Raw genomic sequence first — 22,123 nt, 5'->3', positions numbered from 1 at the left:
GTTATGTGCCAAGGCATAATACTTGATAGACACATATATTTCTCCTGTTTATGAACTATTGTTATCCTCATTACAAGATTCTTAGTATCTAGTATCCATATACTAAGTATTCTAGATTACTAGATCCTTAGTATATGGAGACTAGATACTAAGGATACTTAGTATATTGATATCCTTAGTATATGGATACTAAGACACCTTATGTAACTTGCACAAGATTACACGTCTCTAAGTGATGTGCCAAGAATCAAATCCTAGGCACTCTATCTCTAGAGTTTGGGTTCTTAATTAATGCATTGTTACCACATATACCAAAACAGAGAAAACTAGAGTTTAAATTAAGGTGATGTTAGTAGGAATGGAGAAAAATGTCAAGAAACACAGCGCAGGATCTCTGAGAGTTGAACACAGGGAGGGAAGACAGTGTTGTTTCCAGCTAAAGAAGTGAGCAGTAGACCATTGGGAGGTTTTTTTTTTTTTTTGGTGATGGAGTCTAGCTGTGTTGCCCAGGCTGGACTGCAGTAATACAATCTCGGCTCACTGCAAGCTCCGTCTCCCAGGTTCATGCCATTCTCCCGCCTCAGCCTCCCGAGTAGCTGGGACTACAGACGCCTGCCACCACGCCCGGCTAATTTTTTGTATTTTTAGTAGAGACTGAGTTTTCACCGTGTTAGCCAGGATGGTCTTGATCTCCTGACCTCATGATCCGCCTGCCTCGGCCTCCCAAAGTGCTGGGATTACAGGCATGAGCCACCGTGCCCAGCCGACCATTGGGAGTTTTATGCCAGAATTGCTAAGAGGTTGGGACTGGTTATCCTTTTTTTTTTTTTTTTTTTTTTTGAGACGGAGTCTCGCTGTGTCGCCCAGACTGGAGTGCAGTGGCCGGATCTCAGCTCACTGCAAGCTCTGCCTCCCGGGTTTTTACGCCATTCTCCTGCCTCAGCCTCCCGAGTAGCCGGGACTACAGGCGCCCACCACCTCGCCCGGCTAGTTTTTTGTATTTTTTAGTAGAGACGGGGTTTCACCGTGTTAGCCAGGGTGGTCTCGAACTCCTGACCTCGTGATCCGCCCGTCTCGGCCTCCCAAAGTGCTGGGATTACAGGCTTGAGCCACCGCGCCCGGCCAAGGGGACTGGTTATCTTTGAGGATGAACAGAAAACAGCAAAGCACAGGCCGGGCGTGGTGTAATCCCAGCTATTGTGGTGGCGGGCGCCTGTAATCCCAGCTGTTTGGGAGGCTGAGGCAGGAGAATGGCATGAACCCGGGAGGCGGAGCTTGCAGTGAGCCAAGATGGTTCCACTGCACTTCAGCCTGGGTGACAGGACGAGACTCCATCTCAACAAAAAAGAAAAAGAAAACAGCAAAGCACGAAAAGAATTAAGGAGGTCTGAAGCAGTGCCTATATTTTAAAAGTGAGAAGTTGAATCATGGAACCAAGAGTATTATGTAAACCAAGGGATCGAAGCATTTTAAGAAAGTAGAGGCCAGGCACAGTGGCTCACATTTCTAATCCCAGCACTTTGGGAGGCCAAGGTGGGAGGATCACCTGAAGCCAGAAGTTCGAGACCAGCCTGAGCAACATAGTGAGACCCCCTCCCCCATCTCTAAAATAAAAAAAATAAAAATTGGCTGAGCACAGTGGCTCACACCTGTAATCCCAGCAGTTTAGGAGGCCAAGGCAGGTGGATAACTTGAACCCAGGAGTTCAAGACCACCCTGGGTAATGTGGCGAAACCCTGTCTCTACAAAAACTAGCTGGGTGTGGTGGCGCCTGCCTGTAGTCCCAGCTACTCAGGAGGCTGAGGGAGAGAATCGCTTGAACCCAGGAGGCAGAGATTGCAGTGAGCTGAGATCGTGCCGCTGCACTCACTGCACCCCAGCCTGGGCGACAGAGCAAGACTCGTCTCAAAATAATAAAATACGTAATCATTAGCCAGGCGTGGTGGCACATGCCTGTAGCCTCAGCTGCTACTGGGGAGGCGGAGGCAAGAGGATCTCTTGAGCTCAGGAAGTTGAGGCTGCAGTAAGCCATGATTGTGCCACTGTACTCCAACCTGGGTGACAGAGCAAGACTGTATCTCTGAAAATAAATAAAGAAGTGATCAGTTCTGTAGAAGTCAGTGAGGTTGAGAAAAGCCTATTGGATTTGGCTATTGGGAGATAGTTGTGAATGTACTGAAAGAGCTGTAGAGGCAGAAACTAAATTGGAGTTTACAGAGTAGGTGGTGAGGTGATGTAAACTCATGTTTAAAGACAAAGCTAAGAAAGGATATCACAAGTATAGTGTTATAACATGTATATCATTGAGTATTAGAATATACTGCTGTTTAAGTTTTCAAGGAGCCCTAAATTTGTGTTGAGTACATCCTATTTAAACCTCATTTGTTGATATTTGAATTGACTCAGACAACTGACCCCCTCCACCCCCAAACATACTTTTAAAAAAATGAATTTAAAGCTTGAATAAGCTTGGTCTTCTGTGAAAAATAACGTGGAATATTTTTATTTTGCAACTGTGTCTACTTTATGAAAACTTCTTTTTTGTTGTTCTCTTGCTGCTTTTTCTCTATGCTAATTTACTGATTCTGCAAGGTCATGAGAGACTTAAAATTTAACAAAATACTAACATTTCCTCTCTTAAAACTTCACTTTTAAAGAACTATCAGTGCTCTCAATATTTAAGTAGATTTTAGCCAAAGAATAGATGAGAATACTACATCTCTAGGTTAAAATTTCAGATTAAGTTTGTCTTCTCTGTTTTTTACTTTTTAGGAATTTTTTTCTGGTAGTGCATGTGAAAATGTGAAAAATAGAAAGTGAAAGTCCCCATCTCTGTCATCCAGTGTTAATTACTGTTAACAGTGTTGAACTTACCTCTTGGAGATTAGATGACTTCGATTTAATACCTATGCTAGTCTTCCTTAGGAAATAAGATATATGCAAGATAATTCATGTAGAGATGTTTATAACATCAGAAAAAATTGCAGGCAACCTAAATATAATACATTCAGCAATTTGTTAAATAGATTCATGTAATGGCTGAAATACTATTCATTAAATTTTTAGAGTAATATTTAATGACATGAAAAAATGTTGATATTGCCAGAAAAAACTTATAAAACATATATAGTATTATCTCAGTTTTTAAATCATGTAAATATGTTTGCATAGAAAAAAAATGGTTTTTGCACCAAGAGATTAAAAGAGGTTGTCTGTGGATGGCTGAAATTAAGGGTGACATTTTCATTTTCCCAGTTATAATGGGCATGTATTGCTTTTATTTTTATATTGCTTTTGTTAGAACTGTTTTTGAAAGATACAGTTAAAATTTTTTTAGTGTATACTCTATATAGGGGACTCCCCCAAAACATTTTTTTTCCCCACATTGTTGAGTCTTTCTTGCTGCCTAGTGCTTATTTGGAGAGAATGATAAGGCATTCACTATGCAAATCAAAGATTCTCTTTGTCACTTACAAGATTGTCTTCCAAGTTTCTTAGGAAATGTTTTTTCCTAGTATTATCCCCACCCACCCCTTTTCTTGTTTTGTAAGGAAACAAAATCTTTTTTTATCCTCAGGAATGTGGTAGCATTTATTTTCTTTTTTAATGTACCAAAATATACATAACATAAAATTGACCGTTTTAACCATTTTTAAGTATATAGTTCGTTAAGTACATTCACATTGTTCTGCAACCGTCAGCACCATCCAGCTCCAGAACTTTTTCATCTTCCAGAACTGAAACTCTGTACCCATTCAGAGTACTGAAACTCTGTACTCCCAGTTCCTGTCTCCTTCTAGTCCCTGACAACCACTATTCTACTTTCTGTCTCTGAATGTGACTGTTCTGTGAATCTCATATTCCTAGAGTAATCATATTTGTCTTTTTTTTTTTTTTTGATATGGAGTCTCTCTCTGTTGCCCAGGCTGGAGTGCAATGGTGCAATCTATGCTCACTGCAACCTCCGCCTCTTGGGTTCACGCCATTCTCCTGCCTCAGCCTCCCACGTAGCTGGGAGGCGCCCGCCACCGCGCCCGGCTAAATTTTTGTGTTTTTAGTAGAGACGGGGTTTCACTGTGTCAGCAAGGATGGTCTCGATCTCCTGACCTCGTGATCCGCCCGCCTTGGCCTCCCAAAGTGCTGGGATTACAGGTGTGAGCCACCGCACCCAGCCTTGTCTTTTATGACTTGCTTATTTCACTTGGTGTATCTTCAGAGTTCATCCATATTATAGCATGTGTTAAAATTTCCTTTTTTTAAAAAAAGGAATGATATTCCATTGTATGGACCATGTTTCGTTGGTCTGTTCATCTGTCAATGGACACTTGGGTTGCTTCCCCTTTTGGGAATTGTGAATAATGCTGCTATGAACATGAGTGTACAAATATTTGTGCAAGTCCCTGCATTTGCTTCTTTGGCTATATACCCAAAAGTGGAATTGCTGAATCATACAGAAATTCTGTGTTTAACTTTTTGAGGAATTGCCTTACTATTTTACATTATCACCAGCAACATACAAGGATTGCAGTTTCTCTGCATCCTCACCAGCAATTGTTATTTTCTCCTTTTTTGGTGTGTGTGTGAATAGCCATCCTAATGTGTATGAAGTGTTATCTCAATGTGGTTTTGATTTGCGTTTCTCTAATGACTAGTGATGTTGAGCCTCTTTTCATGTGTTTATTGGCTATTTGTTTATCTTTGGAGAAATCTCTAGTCACATCTTTTGCTTATTTTTTAATTGTTTGCTTGTTTTGCAAAGGAGTTCTTTAAATATTCTGGAGATATATATATATGTGTGTGTATACATATATATAAAACCCTATATACCTTATCAGTATATGATTTGCAAATTTTTTTCCTATTCTGTAAGTTGCCTTTTCACTCCATTGATAGTGTTCTTTGTGCATAAAGGGTGCTCATTTTGATGAGGTCTAACTTAACATACTTTTATTTTGTTGTCTGTGCTTTTGGTGTCATCTAAGAAATCATTGCCAAATCCAATGCTGTTTTCTCCTAAGAGTTCCTAAATTGGTTTTTAGTTCTTTATTCTCTCATACAGTTTTAAGTTATCATCTCAACTTCCCCCTCTTTTATTTATTTCAAAGGATGTAATTTCTGTCATCTTTTGATGTTGACATTAAAAAGAATAAAACTATTATGTCAGACTTTACGTGTATCCACTGCATTCTAAAAACCAGTTAGTTGATATGTTGTGGAACATTTAAAAATAAGAACATGAGCAAACTCTTAGCAGACAAAGTTTACCTTGATTCTTTTTTTCTCTCCTTTAATTTGCATTTTCAGTCCACTTAACCCGCTGCATTTTATGTTGATGTGAAATTTTTTTCCATACAAGCCGTTTATTTGAAATGTCAACTATATGTAAGACAGTCAGTATTAGCATGCTTATCAATAACAGTAAAAAAATAGAACCAGTGAAAACCTCTGCGTAGCTGTAATGGTACTCAAAAGAGAATTGTATTCTTTAAAAATGTTTTACACAGGTGAATTCAAGTTTGGAGGTACCTAAATAAAAATACTACGTATTTCTTTAAAAACTTTTATATGCAATTAAAGTATAAACAAATCGTACAAAGTACTGGTTATGCAGGTTGTAGACGACACTTGAATAGGACATGAAATCAGTTTAAGAAAAATTTCTGAGCCTTAGAGGGCTTCTGAGTGCCAAGAAATAAAACGTTTGTGGGTGGAGTTGTTAGAATTAATGCTCTGTCAATCAAAACAACAAGAACATATTATCTACTTGGATTTGAAATGATAAAACATAGAAAGTAAGATTTTAAAAATTATTTCACTAATCTCTGTATCATTCCAAGTTTGTGAGCAAGAAAAGTAAGATTTTATTAGCTCTCACATGGTTGAAGTTCCCTTACCCACCCAATTAGTTCATATATCTGTGGATGTATCGTAGTTATTGCTAAAGACAGTGCTCTCTTGAAAATGCCTGGCATGGGCCTGGCACACGGGTGCTCATTACATTCTCTTCTTGCTTTCTTGCTTCTGGGATGGGGAGACACTGCACTGCAAAGGTAGCCCCTCCATTCTGAAGACATTGCTAGGAGAGAGTCTGGACTTCTACCTGTGACCAGGGTGAAGGGAAAATTCTTGCCTTGTCAGAGATGGATCAATGACTATGAAAAACCTACCCTGTGATCTTTTTCAGTCTAAGCATTAAAAGCTTCTAAAGCAAAACAAACAAGCAAAAAATCAAGACTGTGTTTTTGTGTATCAGTTCCATTGTTTTTATAAATGTAAGTATTGTTCATATAAGTAAGTAGACAGTAATGAAAGGAGTTATGCTTAGCAGTGCCACTCAGTTTTGTTTTTGTTATGCATCAAAAATCACTTGCCAAAAATGATTTTTAATGTTCTTTTAGCTTTATTAGGTCTCCTTTCAATTTTATTGAAAGCAGAGAATTGAAAACCACCTAATAAGGGAAGGTATTGCCTTTCTTTAGTCATTCAATTTTTTTTTTCTTTTTTTTGAGATGGAGTCTCGCTCTATCACGAGGCTGCAGTGCAGTGGCGTGATCTCAGCTCACTGCAACCTCTGCCTCCCAGGTTCGAGCAATTCTCCTGCCTCAGCCTCCCAAGTAGCTGGGACTACAGGCGCGCGCTGCCACACCCAGCTAATTTTTGTATTTTTTGTGCAGATGGGGTTTCACCATGTTAGCCAAAATGGTCTCTATCTCTTGACCTCGTGATCCGCCCGCCTCAACCTCCCAAAGTGCTGGGATTACAGGAATGAGCCACCACGCCCAGACTATTCATTCAATTTCTTAACACCTACACCAGTGTTTTTCTTTGGCTTTGTGAAAGTTGTTAATACCTTGAAGTGTCTACAATAGTGACATTCAGAATGGGTGAGAGATAGAACTTTCTTTTTTTATTTTATTTATTTATTTAGATTTAATTTTATTTATTTTTAAAATTATAAGTTAAATTTAAGTTCTGGGATACATGTGCAGAACGTGCAGTTCTGTTACATAGGTATATATGTGCCATGGTGGTTTGCTGCACCCATCAACCCATCATTTACATTAGGTATTTCTCCTAATGCTGTCCTTCCTCATGCCCCCCAGTCCCCAAAAGGCCCCAGTGTGTGGTGTTCCCCTCCCTGTGTCCATGTGTTCTCATTGTTCAACTCCCACTTACGAGTGAGAACATGCAGTGTTTGGTTTTCTGTTCCTGTGTTAGTTTGATGAGAATAATGACTTCCAGCTTCATCCATGTCCTGTAAAGGACATGAACTCATCCTTTTTATAGCGGCATAGCATTTCCATGGTATATATGTACCACATTGTCTTTATCCAGTCTATCATTGATGTGCACTTGGGTTGGTTCCAAGTCTTTGTTATTGTGAATAGTGCTGCAGTAAACATGTGAGTGCATGTGTTTTTATAGTAGAATGATTTATAATCCTTTGGGTATATACCCAGTAATGGGATTGCTGGGTCAAATGGTATTTTTGGTTTTAGATCCTTGAGAAATCGCCACACTGTCTTCCACAATGGTTGAACTAATTTATACTCCCACCAACAGTATAAAAGTGTGCCTATTTCTCCACATCCTCTCCAGTATCTGTTGTTTCCTGACTTAATGATCACCATTCTAACTGGTGTGAGCTGGTATCTCATTGTGGTTTTAGAACTTTCTTTTTTAAAATGGAGAAAGGCAAATGAATGGGATGCCTTGTGCCTTTTCAGGCTGATCAGTTTTAAGAAAAAGGACATGAAAGTTGATAATTTGGAAGTAGATTCCCTTTAAATATTCCTAGGAAATTGGAAATATTCCTTGGAAGTTTTCCTTGGAAAATGGAAAAAAAAAGTCGTACATTACACTACACTGATCTAAGATGTAAATATTTGTCTTAAAAATAATACACCACCCAAGGTGTAAGTATTCTTTTTTCAAACATCCTCAAATATAGGTACACTGATAAAGATGGTAACAAATCATACTATTTTTGAAGTACCTATCTAATTTTTACACAGATTATTGTGGCATAAATATCCTTTTTATTGTGAACCAACCAAATATTTTGCTCAAATCAAAAATAAATGCCCAGATAAAACAACATTCAACAATAGAGTAAAGCCAGTCTGGGATGTGATCCAGGGACTCAAATGTTTGGTGTTTTTTTCCTAAAGCATTGCCTGTTTTTCTAAACTGATCAGTTTTCAGAGTAGTAGGGCATAGAATTATAGAGTTGTTAGGACCTTTGACTTTGACTTCTGTCTTTGATTTGTTTGTTTGTTTATGACAGAGTCTTGCTCTGTCGCCCAGGCTGGAGTGCAGTGGCACAATCTCTACTTACTGCAACCTCCGTCTCCTGGGTTCAAGCAATTCTCCTGCCTTAGCCTCCCAAGTAGCTGGGACTACATGCACATGCCACCATGCCCAGCTCATTTTTTTTTTTTTTTTTTTTTTTGAGACAGAGTCTCGCTCTGTCGCCCAGGCTGGAGTGCAGTGGCCAGATCTCAGCTCACTGCAAGCTCCGCCTCCCGGGTTCACGCCATTCTCCTGCCTCAGCCTCCCGAGTAGCTGGGACCACAGGCGCCGCCACCTCGCCCAGCTAATTTTTTGTGTTTTTAGTAGAGACGGGGTTTCGCCGTGTTAGCCAGGATGGTCTCGATCTCCTGACCTTGTGATCCGCCCGTCTCGGCCTCCCAAAGTGCTGGGATTACAGGCTTGAGCCACCGCCCCCGGCCTCATTTTTGTATTTTAGTAGAGACTTGGTTTCACAATGTTGGCCATGGCCAGGCTAGTCTCTTATCCTGACCTCAAGTGATCTGCCCACCTCGACCTCCCAAAGTGCTGGGATTACAGGCATGAGCAACCACGCCTGGCCCTATCTTTTTTTGTTTGTTTTGTTTGTTGTTTGTATTTTAGATACCTTTGACTTACAAAAATAAGTCAATACTCTATGTGAAAATACTCTATGTGATTTCAGAGCGGTGTATGAGCTTTGCAATACTTTATGACAGAACCTCTAGATCATAAAGCAGCCCATTAGTTTCTAGTCTATTTATTGTACTAAAATGAAGTTACATAGAGCTGTATGGTTTTTACAACAGATTAACATACTTAAACAGTTTTGTTTTGTTTTGTTTTGTTTTGTTTTGAGGCAGGGTTGTTGCCCAGGCTTGTGCAATGGCTCGATCACGGGTCACTGCAGCCTCCACCTCCCAGGCTCAAATCATCCTCCCACTTCAGTCTGCCAAGTAACTGGGACCACAGGTGTGCACCACCATGCCTGGCTAATTTTTTTGCAATTTTAGTAGAGATGGGGTTTTGCTACGTTGCCCATGTTGTTCTGTTACTTGTGAGCTCAAAGCAATCCACCTGCCTAGGTCTCCCAAAATGCTGGGATTACAGGCATGAGCCACCGTGCCCAGCCCCTAAACAGTTTTTTAATTCAGCTGTTGCATTATCTGGGTTAAACTGGGCAAAATATATAGTAATAACTCTTTTTCATTGTTCAAGCCAAAATTATAATTCTGATGGACCAGTTATTTTGAGATTGCTGCTGGTGGTTAGGTGGCAGTATTTTGGTGAGTCTGTATCTTTCTTAGGTCTTTCTAACTTCCATAGCCTTAAAATAAATGAGTACCTACTATAATAAACTATTACAACTTTTTATCAGTGGTGGAAAACTTTACTGTCAAGACTACTTTTTATAAAGTGGTTATGAACTACTTGTTATGAACTATAAACCAGTAAATTTTATTAGCTGCTTCATAGACATTGCTGATACTTGTTTATCATGAAATAGTTATTCTAGATACTAACTTGTAGTTTCTTGGGGAGATACAAAATGATTCTGCACAAAAAGCAGTTGTTACTAACTTGTAATCAGAGAATACTCTTTGGAGGAATTTAAATTGGGAGTTTTGTAAAGAAAAACTTAGATGGCTTTCTTAATTTTTCTTAAAGGATGGGTCATCAGTTAAGGAAGTTGGAACCTACCACCGGACACGTGCTTTAAGAGCTTTGAGAAAAGATGCACAGAATTCTTCAGATTCTAGTTTTGAGAAGAATGTGGAAATAACGGAGCAACTTGGTAATGGCAGGCATTTTACAAGGTAATACAAAATGGTTGAACACTAATTCAAAATAGTTTTAAAGCAGTAATTTAGGATTTGCATTTAATTTTTGAACTGTATTTTTGACTGGTCATCAAGGTTCCAGGGCCATAACATGTAGTTTATTTGAAAATAAATGATCACAAGTGAGTATTACTAAATAAAAAATTAATATGTGACTGGGTGCCGGTGGCTCACGCCTGTAATCCCAGCACTTTGGGAGGCCGAGGCAGGTGAATCACCTGAGGTCAGGAGTTCGAGACCAGCCTGACCAACATGGAGAAACCCCATCACTCCTAAAAATACAAAATTAGCTGGTGGCTCATGCCTGTAATCCCAGCTACTCGAGAGGCTGAGGCGGGAGAATCACTTGAACTCGGGAGCATTTCAGCCTGGGAAACAAGAGCGAAACTCAGTCTCAAAAAAAAAAAAAAAAATACGTGGCCAGGCACAGTGATTCACACCTGTAATCCCAGCACTTTGGGAGACCGAGGCAGACGAATCACGAGGTCAGGAGTTTGAGACCAGCCGGGCCAATATGATGAAACACCATCTCTACTAAAAAAAAAAAAAAAATTACCTGGGCATGGTGGCACGCACCTGAGGTCCCAGCTACTCGGGAGGCTGAGGCAGAAGAATTGCTTGAACCCAGGAGGCAGAAGTTGCAGTGAGCTGAGATCGTGCGACTGTACTTTAGCCTGGGCAACAAAGCGAGACTCCATCTCAAAAAAAAAAAAAAAAATTTAATATGTACCTATTCATGCTTTTATTATTTGAAGATGATACCTGTGATACGTATGAGTACAGCTAACAAGGTTGGCTGATGTAGGATCAGTTCTCAGGTATTTGAGTATCTAAAGAGACCTTTTGTGACTATAACTTAGGTCGTGATTTATGGCCTCACTTAATAGTCTATATAAAGCCTTCATTCATAATCGTAGTTCTGTTTCTGATTGCTTGCTATAAAGTTTTTTTTATCAATTCTGAGTCATTTATGAATTTCTATGTGTTGGTGTAATTTCTAAAGCAGTCTGTACATACGGTTTTTTGGTTTTGTTTTTAGTCTAATGAGGTGGCATGAAACCCATTTTAAACTCAAGAAATCAATTTTAGTGGATCAGGTAGTTTGGCTAAATTCATGGAACTGGAATATCTTTGGTTCAGGGCAAAAAGCCCTAATTAGAATAAAATTTGTTTGATGAAATAATTGTTTTGGCTGGGCACCATGGCTCACGCCTGTAATCCTAGCACTTTGGGAGGCCAAGGCAGAAGGATCACTTCAGTCGGGGAGTTTGATACCAGCCTGGGCAGCATAACGAGACCCTATCTCTACAAAAAATAAAACAATTATCTGGGCATGGTGGCACACACCTGTAGTCCCAGCTACTGTACAGGCTGAGGCAGGAGGATCACTTGAGCTGGGGAGTTCAAGGCTGCAGTGAGCTGTAATCACACCACTGAGAGTGAGGCCCTGTTTCCAAAAACAAAGAAAGAATCGTTCTTAGATTACTTATAAATAAACAATTTGTAATGACCTAGAAGACTGAAATCCTCCTGCTCTTAAATGGAATTTTGATTTTTTTTTTTTTTTCTTTTTTTTTGAGACAGAGTCTCGCTCTGTTGCCCATGCTGGAATGCAGTGGCATGATCTCAGCTTACTGCAACCTCCGCCTCCCAGGTTCAAGCGATCCTCCTGCCTCAGCCCACCTAGTAACTGGGATTACAGGCACACACCACCATGCCCAGCTAATTTTTGTATTTTTAGTAGAGATGGGGTTTCGCCATGTTTGACAGGCTGGTCTCGAACTCCTGACCTCAGGTGATCCACCCACCTCAGCCTCCCAAAGTGCTGGGATTATAGGCATGAGCCACCATGCCGGCCTGGAATTTTGATTCTTTTATTTTGTATGCCATATTTTCTAGATAAGCAAGGTTATGCCCTTTTGAGTTTTTAATTTTTTTCTCAGCTATTTCATCATTCTTTTAATATATATTTTTAAATTTGCATCTTATTTCATCCATTGTTTAGGGAGTGTTTTATACTGTATTTTATGAAATCAGCAGTTAAAACATACGACAATGTTTATGGGACACTAAAAAAAAAACACAGTTGCCATCAATAAGACACATTCCAATTTCGGAGATGTTAAAATGGGGGGAAATGCACAACGATGAAGTACAATATAAACTAGCCCGATATTTCTGAAATTTGAAGTCTTAAGGTTTATTCTTCTGGGGTAAGGTAGTGGTCCATTAACTGTCTCTGAGAACTTAAAATTGTTTTTCACAATCTGAAGAAAAAAATAAACATTTTAGGCCCCCTAAATTGTTACCTTATAGAGAATTGCCATAAAATCTGAGGCCATACATTTGTGTTTACAGTTGAATTGGCACCAAGTAGTACTACTTTAGTTATCTTAGATTAATGAGATAAGAACAGAATTAGACCTGAATTCATAAATAATGCATCTGCTTCTGTATGAAAGGCAATGTGATGTGATAGCATGACATACTATTTAAATAAATGTTTGGCACACTTCCAATAAAGAGAAGTGGATGAGTTGCCTCATCATGGTACCAGCAGTATATAGTAAATATGATACACAACATGCCAAACTCGAGAGAAACTGATAGCAGTCAATACCACATTCATACACCAAATGGTTATTTCATTTTAGCAAAACCCCTTATTACATTAATTGTTTAATGGTTTTATAGTTTTATTTGTCTAAAACTTATAGATGAACTTCTATTTAGTTTGGTTTACATAGTCATACAAAAAAATTAATGTTGGAAGTCCTGTTTTTACCTTTGAAAGGATCTGTACATTATTCAAGTTTATAAAACATTGTACTTGGCTTTATGTTAGAAAGGTTTTAAGGGCGTATAATAAAATAAATGCTTTCTATCTGGATTTAAAGAAGAATGACTTGGTATTTTTAATTAGATTACTTCTAAAATATAGAATTTCTATCCTTTTTATTAATTATTTTTTTCTTTATGAGACTATTACCTTGCTCTGTCACCCAGGCTGGAGTGTAGTGGCACGATCATGGCTCATCGTAGTCTCAACCCCCCCAGGCTCAAGTGATCCAGTGGTCCTCCCACCTCAGCCTCCCAAGTAGCTGGGACTACAAGTTTGCACCACCACACCTGGCTCTTTTTTTTTTTTTTTTTTTTTTTTTTGAGACAGAGTCTCACTCTTTGTCCAGGCTAGAGTGCAGTGGCACAATCTTGGCTCACTGCGACCTCAGCCCCCTGGCTTCAAGTGATTCTCCTGCCTCAGCCTGTGAGTAGCTGAGATTACAGGCATGCCCTACCACACCCAGCTAATTTTTGTATTTTTAGGAGAGATAGGAGTTCACCATGTTGGCCAGGCTGGTGTAGAACTCCTGACCTCAAGTGATCTGCCTGCCTTGGCCTCCCAAAGTGCTGGGATTACAGGCATGAGCCACCACACCCTGCCTCATTTTTAAATTTTTTGTAGAGATGGAGTCTCACCATGTTACCCAGGCTTGTCTTGAACTTTTTTGGGCTCAAGCAATCCGCCCTGCCTCAGCCTCCCAAAGTGCTGGCATTACAGGCACTAGCCACTGTGCCTGGCCATATTAATTTCTTAATAACAGCTTTATTGAGATATAATTTATACACCATACAATTCACAATTCTAAAGTGTACAATTCCATGGTATGTGTGTGTGTGTATTTTGTTTTTTGAGATGGAGTCTCGCTCTGTCAACCAGACTGGAGTGGAGTCTTGGCTCACTGCAACCTCTGCCTCCCAGGTTTAAGCAATTTTCCTAACTCAGCCTCCTGAGTAGCTGGGATTACAGTCATGTGCCACCATGCCCGGCTTTTTTTTTTTTTTTAGGCAGAGTTTTGCTCTTGTCGCCCAGGCTGGAGTGCAATGGCATGATCTCGGCTCACTGCAACCTCCGCCTCCCGGGTCCAAGCAATTCTCCTGCCCCAGCTTCCCAAGTAGCTGGGACATGCCACCACGTCCACGGTACAGAGTTCCTGTACAAAAATCCTCTCCCTACATTTAGGTCATTATTACAAATAGTGATGATTATTTTGCGTAATGGTAACATCAGTATCTGTTTGCATAAGGCTTATATAAAAGAGCCTACAGTATTTTTGAGTCCTTTTTCATATACTTTCCCTGTTTCTTTTTCACTGTTGTCAGCATGCCCAACTATAGAAATCTCTTTATTTCCTTCCTTTTCATTCTTTTTTTTACTCTTTGTTTTCAATCTACTTGAGGCTCAAAGACCAGAAGATCAAGATTCTTAGAGAAAGACAGAAAGATATGAGTAACTGTGTCTTGAGGGCAGGATCTACATACTTACTTGATCCTGGGGCTCTTAACTATGGTACAGTGATTATGTATAGTCTTCACAGAGGGTACACAAAACCTCTGAAGTAATGTTTAAACTTGTGTATACCATAGCTTTCATCAGATTTGCAGAGGTTGACAAAGTCCAGCTGCATATTTTTGTAAATAGTTTCCTTGGAACACTGCCATGCCCATTCATTTTGTGTGTGGCTCCTTTCACCCTGTAATGTTAGGTAACTGTGACAGAGGAGACTGTATGGCTCACAAGCTTAAAATATTTACTGCGTAGCAATTGAAGGAGAAGTTTACCAACCCTTGGAAGGTCGCTTTCCTCCTGCAGGCAAAAAGAAGGCAGTGGGGGTGGGTGGTTCAGAAAAATAGTGCTTTAGTCATTCTATTTCTAGTGTGTGAAAGGGGCCTGGTTTATAAAATGTATAGACCTCCCTCTATAAAGGGAGGAGCTCCTTTATGAGAAAAGTCTGTGAGCCTTTGAAGAAACTATAAGCCTTTACCTACTCAAAAGTTTGTTTGTTTGTTTTTTGAGATGGACCCCGTGCTCTGTTGCCCAGGCTGGAATGTAGTGATGCAATCTTGGCTCACTGCAGCCGCTGCCTCCCAGGTTCAAATGATTCTTCTGCCTCAGCCTCTTGAGTAGGTGGGACTACAGGTACCTGGCTGCCTTGTTTTTGTTTTGTTTTGTTTTGTTTAGTAGCAATGGGGTTTCACCATGTTGGCCAGGCTGGTCTTGAACTCCTGATCTCAAGTGATCCACCCACCTCAGCCTCCCAAAGTGCTGGGATAACAGGCATGAGCCATTGTGCCCAGCCAGAAGTTTTTATTTTCTTCTTAATTCTTACCTGTCTTCCAAGAGAGATGAGGAATTAGTGAAGACTTACTTTGTTAACGAGAATATATAAGTTAACTCATCTGGGAAAGATGGTTTGATTTTACTTTGGTTGTATTTGAAATTCCACATACAAACCAGCTCACTTGCAAATGGCTTGATACATAGGTCGATTAACAGATGCAGCCTAAGTATGGAAAATTGAGTCACTAAAAACAAATTAATGGCACATACTGTTTTGCTTAGATGTTTTTTGTTTTTTCTTTTTTTTTTTTTCGTGGCAGGGTCTCACTCTGTCGCCCAGGCTGGAGTGCAGTGGCGCGATCTCAGCTCACTGCAAGCTCTGCCTTGCAGGTTCACGCCATTCTCCTGCCTCAGCCTTCCCAGTAGCTGGGACTACAGGCGCCCAGCACCATGCCCGGCTAATTTTTTTGTAATTTTAGTAGAGACGGGGTTTCACCATGTTGGCCAGGATGGTCTCAATCTCCTGACCTCATGATCCGCCCGTCTTGGCCTCCCAAAGTGCTGGGATTACAGGCGTGAGCCACCGTGCCCGGCCCCCTCATCTTTTTTCTAAAACTCTACTAAGCAGCCAGGTGCGGTGGCTCACGCCTGTTATTCCAGCACTTTGAGAGGCCGAGGCGGGTGCATCACGAGGTCAAGAGATCGAGACCATCTTCGCTAACACAGTGAAACCCCTGCTCTACTAAAAATACAAAAAAAAATTAGCCGGGCATGGTGGCGGGCGCCTGTAGTCGCAGCTACTCAGGGAGGCTGAGGCAGGAGAATGGTGTGAACCCGGGAGGTGGAGCTTGCAGTGAGCCGAGATCATGCCACTGCACTCCAGCCTGGATGACAGAGCGAGACTCCGTCTCAAAAAAAAAGATGAGGGGGATACTTTTTTATAGAGCTTGGAAGATGTTTCCAATTCACAGATTGTGTTTGCCAGTTTGTAGATGGAATAGATCATTTACAAATGGGACTATTTCTACATGTGAGTGAAAATCATGCATATAAAGATTGTAGCCAGCAGGTGTTTTTAAAAGACAATTAACATATCACTAAGAGGCATTAGTTGTGTTTATAGTAATACATTTCTCAAGGATATGGGACCATTATACCCTTGTGTCGTAAAACAGGTCTTGATTTTGCTCGGTTTAGTTCAATGTTTAGTTCAGCTCTACTTAAATACTTAAGGATTTCATTTCATATTTCAACACGCTTTTGATATATTCTGTTTAGCTAAGAGTTATTACATATATCATTGAACTTCAAATCAGAGATCTTAGGCTTTGTTTAACTGTATTTAACCATAACTTATATAAGCATACAGATTGTCAAGCTTTTTTTTTTTTTGAAACAGGATCTCGTTCCATCGCCCAGACCAGAGTGCAATGGCGCGATCTTGGCTCACTGCAACCTCCACCTCCTGGGTTCAAGCGATTCTCCTGCCTCAGCCTCCTGAGTAGCTGGGATTACAGGCACCAGCCACCACGCCCAACGAATTTTTGTATTTTTAGTACAGACAGGTTTTCACTATGTTGGTTAGGCTGGTCTGGAGCTCCTGACCTCAGGTGATTCACCCACCTCGGCCTCCTAAAGTGCTGAGATTACAGGCGTGAACTACCTTGCCTGGCCTATTTTTTTCAGTATATTTTAAGTTTTTAGGTGTCTTAGTATTTGTTCTCCAGGCTGATTTAACTTTTTGTCTTGTTTGTAGTGTTATGGAATATAAGAAATACAGTTATGTCAGTTATAGCCAGGTATGGTGGCTCATGCCTATAATCCTAGCACTTTGGGAGGCTAGGGTGGGAGAATTGCTTGAGGCGAGGAGTTCAAGACCAACCTGGACAAAAAAGCGAGACCTCTCCATCTCTACAAAAAATGTTAAAAGTTAGCTGGGTGTAGTGAGGCATGCCTGTAGTTCTACTACTGGAGAGGCTGAGGTGGGAGGATTGCTTGAGCCCAGCAGTTTGGGGCTGTAGTAAGTCATGATTGTGCCACTGCACTCCTGTTGGACGATGGAGTGAAATCCCATCTAAATAAATAAATAAAAATAAAGTTATGTCAACTGTTTTGAATTCATCTCATTTTTTAAAATATAGGCAGTTGGCCAGACAGCAGGCTGATAAAAAAAAAGAAGAGCGCAGAGAAGGTAAGTACTGTTAAAGGCATTTCAGATCTTAAAATATGTAATTAATATTCTGTTTACCAGTTTCTTGAGGTACATACAATAAATTTTACATATTTAAAGTGTATAATTTGTTAAGTTTTAACATAAGTATATGCCATGAAGCCATCACCACAATATGATAGTGAAGGTAGTTACTACCCCCAAAAACTTCCCCAGGCCCTTTTATAATTCCTCCTGGCTCTTCTAGCTTCTTTCCTCCCTCTGACACTACCCCCCGCCAGATTCCTGAGCAAGTAATTTCATTGGAACATAGCTGTGACCATTCATTTTGGAATCTGTTCTCCATTATTATAGCTTAGTTTATATTATCTAGAGTTTTACATAAATGGAATCATCCAGTATTCTTTGTTTGGCTTCTTGCACTCACCGTAATTACTTTGAGAATCCGTGTGGTCGCTTTTTTGTTGCTGAGTAGTATTTCATTATATGGATATTCTATTGTATGGATATACCACAATTTATCTCTTCATCTTTTGAAGTACTTGAGTTGTTTCTGGTTTGGGGCTATCACAAAGCTGCTTTGAACATTCGTGTACGAGTCTTTGTATTACATATCTTTCCTCTTCTCCTGGGAGTAGATGGGCTCAATCTTATGGTAGGTGAATGTTTTAACTTTATTTTTGTCTTCTAATGTTTTTAAGAAAGCTAAGTTTAAGATATTGTAATTTTGTTACATGAAAGTATAGCTTTTCAATTGTTCATTTTAGAATTGTTTTATAAATACTATTACTTCAAATGTTTCTATTTATTTTTATGTATGCATTTGTGAAGACAAAGTGATTCCAGTTACTCGGTCATTGAGGACTAGAAACATCGTTCAAAGTTCAGAACACTTACATGAAGATAATGGTGATGTTGAAGTACGTCGAAGTTGTAGGATTAGAAGTCGTTATAGTGGTGTAAACCAGTCCATGCTGTTTGACAAACTTATAACTAAGTAAGTAAAAATTCCTTAGGTCAAAATGATTTATCTGTCAGAGACTTTTTGTTCGGGAAGAATCATGGATTTCAACCAGCCCAAACATTTAATGCATTCTACTACGTGAAGCATAGAGGAGAATGATTATTTGTGGTTTTTTGTTTGTTTGTTTGTTTTTGAGACGGAGTCTAGCCCTGTCGCCCAGGCTGGAGTGCAGTGGCATGATCTCGACTCACTACAAGCTCTGCCTCCCGGGTTCAAGCCATTCTCCTGCCTCAGCCTACCGAGTAGCTGGGACTACAGGCGCCCGCCACCACGCCTGCTATTTTTTTTTTTTTTTTTTTTTTGTATTTTTAGTAGAGACAGGGTTTCACTGTGTTAGCCAGTATGGTCTCGATCTCCTGACCTCCTGATCCGCCTGCCTTGGCCTCCCAAAGTGTTGGGATTACAGGTGTGAGCCACTGCGTCCAGCCTGAGAATGATTATTTGAGGTCTTTTTTGACAATTCTATATATGTCTCTATTCTTGGAAAGAAATTTAAAAATATTTTTATACAAGTAAATCAATGCTTTTTATAAAAATATTTAAAACCTTAGTGCCAAAAGATTGCAGTGGAAGAAAATAAAGGTTTTTAAATTCTGCTACTCTTTTACAATTTTCACTTATATTTGTACTTGTTTTTAAAGCACTGCTGAAGCTGTACTTCAAAAAATGGATGACATGAAGAAGATGCGTAGACAGCGAATGAGAGAACTTGAAGACTTGGGAGTGTTTAATGAAACAGAAGAAGTAAATATATTCTTCTATTAAGGGAATGATTTAATAATATCCAGTTAAATTTTTTTTTATAGTACCTAATCCATTTTTGCTTAAACATCACTTTTTCCAGCATTTATTTGATCAGTCAACAGTTACTGCTAGAAATTTAAGAGTTTATAGCTGTAAATCTCTTCACTTTGAACAAGATTGGAGGATCCAACTTAATTTTTTTAATAAATAGATTCCAAATGTTAATGGCTTTTATTTAAACATTTTAGAGCAATCTTAATATGTACACAAGAGGAAAACAGAAAGATATTCAAAGAACTGATGAAGAAACAACTGATAATCAAGAAGGCAGTGTGGGTTAGTCTCTTCTCTTGTTCTGTCTTCTGGGATTGAATTTAAGAACTTTTTATTTAGTAGAAAATAGCCTTTTTATTTAGAAAGTGTGACATTTATGGTAGTTTGTGAGAGATCAGAGGATTGGTAACTTAAAAGTGGGGACAGGGGAGAGCTTAAAAGGATAGTATGTTTTGTTTGGGAAAGTAACTGAAATCAGCAATCTAAAGCAAATAATATTGGTTTGCTCGTGTAATACATCTGCTATGGACAACACGCTGTATATCTCTTTTTTAGTTTAAAGGTGATGAAAATTATGTTTTGCTATTCCATTTAGAACTTATTACCATAATCTATTAGAACTTGAGTGAAAATCAGTTTTCTGAAATGCATTTTAAATGTTTGGTGAGCATGTTTTACCATAATCATAAGTAGATTGAGTTATGCAGCATGTAACTCCATGACAGCCAGATGGGCTGGGTGAAATGTCAAACTTAGGTTTAGAAAGCAAAAGCTTAATGAGGAAATTGGAAAACTTGTCAAAAAGTTACGTTAACTTGGACGCTTAAGTTTAGTCACCTATATTAATGAAATTCATAGAAAGACTATAAATTTTAGTTTGGTACTTGCTTAACAGTAGTCTTCAAACTTCTTTCTCTGTTTCCTTTTTTCCTTCCTCTCGTTTTTGTACAGTTTTTAGTATTGGAAAAGAATTATAAGTTCTTCCCATGAACAATCTAGGAGTAGATAAGCTTTAAAAGGGTGGATCTTTCCCAACTCACCTATGTTAAAAATTGTTAACATTTTGCTGAGTGTCCTTCTGGAAGTAAGTATTTCTTAATCGTAGAATCATCTGAAGAGGGTGAAGACCAGGAACATGAAGATGATGGTGAAGATGAAGATGATGAAGATGATGATGATGAAGATGATGAAGATGAAGAAGATGGAGAAGATAATCAGAAACGATATTATCTTAGACAGAGAAAAGCTACTGTTTACTACCAGGCGCCACTGGAAAGTAAGTGCTGTACATACTCTTTCCAGGAGATGTGATTATATTAGCTTTATATTTGCTGTTTCTCCTCTGTTATTCTTGTCTTTTTGGTATTTTTCATATTTTCATTTTGTTGAATACTCATTACTGTTGTCTTACCTATCCTAAGTTTGTAACAAATAATTTCTCTGAAGAAAGTTAAATGTTAGCCTTGACAAAAGCAAATAATTGGGCTATTTTTGAATTTTATATCTGTCTTTATTTTAAATTGCACAGCTTTCTACTTAATTTGTCAGCTTGTATAGAGATAGGACTTCTTTTGATTTATGTTACTATTATACCACAGTACTTGTGAGCATGAACATGCAAGGCTGATAATCACCTGTTACACATCTCTACAGTCACAATGGTTGTTTATGGCCAGTGTGTGTTTTTGGTTGGTTGGTGTCTGTGCTATACATATTATCAGCTGCAACCCTCTGAACATAAATGACTTCAAATATGAACAGCAAAATATTTTCTTTTTTTTAGAACCTCGTCACCAGAGAAAGCCCAACATATTTTATAGTGGCCCAGCTTCTCCTGCAAGACCAAGATACCGATTATCTTCTGCAGGACCAAGAAGTCCTTACTGTAAACGAATGAACAGGTTTGGTTCTGAAATAGTGATTGATTTATGACAACATAATTGTGGTTATGTTAGAGCTGGACTCTAGACTTTCAGGATTGGGTGTATTAGGATAAAATTCTAGAATTGTGTATTTGGGAGAGCTTAGTTTCTATGCCTTTAGTAGTCTAATCCCCAGTACCACTGACTAGTTTTTGCTTTTGCTTCCACTAATAGGAAGTGTTAGTAACTACGTTAGTAAGGTAGTTTATTCCATTTTTCCACACTTTAATAATAGAGCAACCATGGACTCAGGGTTTACTGTAGTCCTGTCTCTGTGTGAAGCATTTTACGGAGATCGTTTCGTTTAATCTTCACATTAAGTTAGAATATAGGTTTAGTCTTTTCTTTGCATACTATCACAGATGCATTTTCCTGCCATATCAGATGTTCTCAACTACATGGCCTCTAGACCTTTCACGACTCTGGTTATCTTTTTCTGGATCTATTTTGTAATTTGTTCCTCTTCTGTTGTAGGAAACATTTATTTTCTTTGACTGTTCAATATTTGTGGATTTCTTTTCCTTCTACATCCCAACAGTTGTTGCTTGTTGGTCAAATTTAAGTCCAAAGAGATAAATCTTCTATTTTTATTTTACTTACTTATTTTGGGGGAGGTGGGGCGGGGTGGAATCTTGCTCTGTTTCCCAGGCTGGAGTGCAGTGGCGCGATCTTGGCTTACTGCAACCTCTGCCTCCTGGGTTCAAGCGATTTTCCTGCCTCAGCCTCCCAAGTAGCTGGGACTACAGGTACCTGCCACTACGCCCAGCTAATTTTTGTATTTTTAGCAGAGACGCGGTTTCACCATGTTGGCCAGGCTGGTCTCAAACTCTTGACCTCAAGTGATCCACCTGCCTCACCTTCCCAAAGTACTGGGATTACAGGTGTGAGCCACCACACCAGGTCAAAGAGATAATTCTTGATACTTCCTCATCAATACATTGGAATAATCATGATAATAGT

At 39.3% G+C, this 22,123-nt stretch overlaps 1 protein-coding gene across 2 annotated transcripts in view; it reads left to right on the top strand.

Annotated features, from left to right (window-relative positions):
* Positions 1–22,123, top strand: part of ATAD2 (ATPase family AAA domain containing 2) — a 97,917-nt gene that overhangs the window by 26,065 nt on the left and 49,729 nt on the right. For both annotated transcript variants that reach the window (XM_005564026.5, XM_073999403.1), the window contains 7 exons: positions 9,958–10,106; positions 17,391–17,440; positions 18,251–18,416; positions 19,085–19,187; positions 19,436–19,523; positions 20,347–20,517; positions 21,025–21,142. In XM_005564026.5, the coding sequence (XP_005564083.3) occupies positions 9,958–10,106; positions 17,391–17,440; positions 18,251–18,416; positions 19,085–19,187; positions 19,436–19,523; positions 20,347–20,517; positions 21,025–21,142 (845 nt within the window). The remainder of the gene's footprint in view (positions 1–9,957; positions 10,107–17,390; positions 17,441–18,250; positions 18,417–19,084; positions 19,188–19,435; positions 19,524–20,346; positions 20,518–21,024; positions 21,143–22,123) is intronic.

The sequence above is a fragment of the Macaca fascicularis genome, chromosome 8 (genome assembly GCF_037993035.2).
Source record: "Macaca fascicularis isolate 582-1 chromosome 8, T2T-MFA8v1.1".
Lineage (NCBI taxonomy): Eukaryota > Metazoa > Chordata > Mammalia > Primates > Cercopithecidae > Macaca > Macaca fascicularis.
Note: the sequence above shows the minus strand (reverse complement) of the source record. Positions and strands in the feature narration are given on the sequence as shown.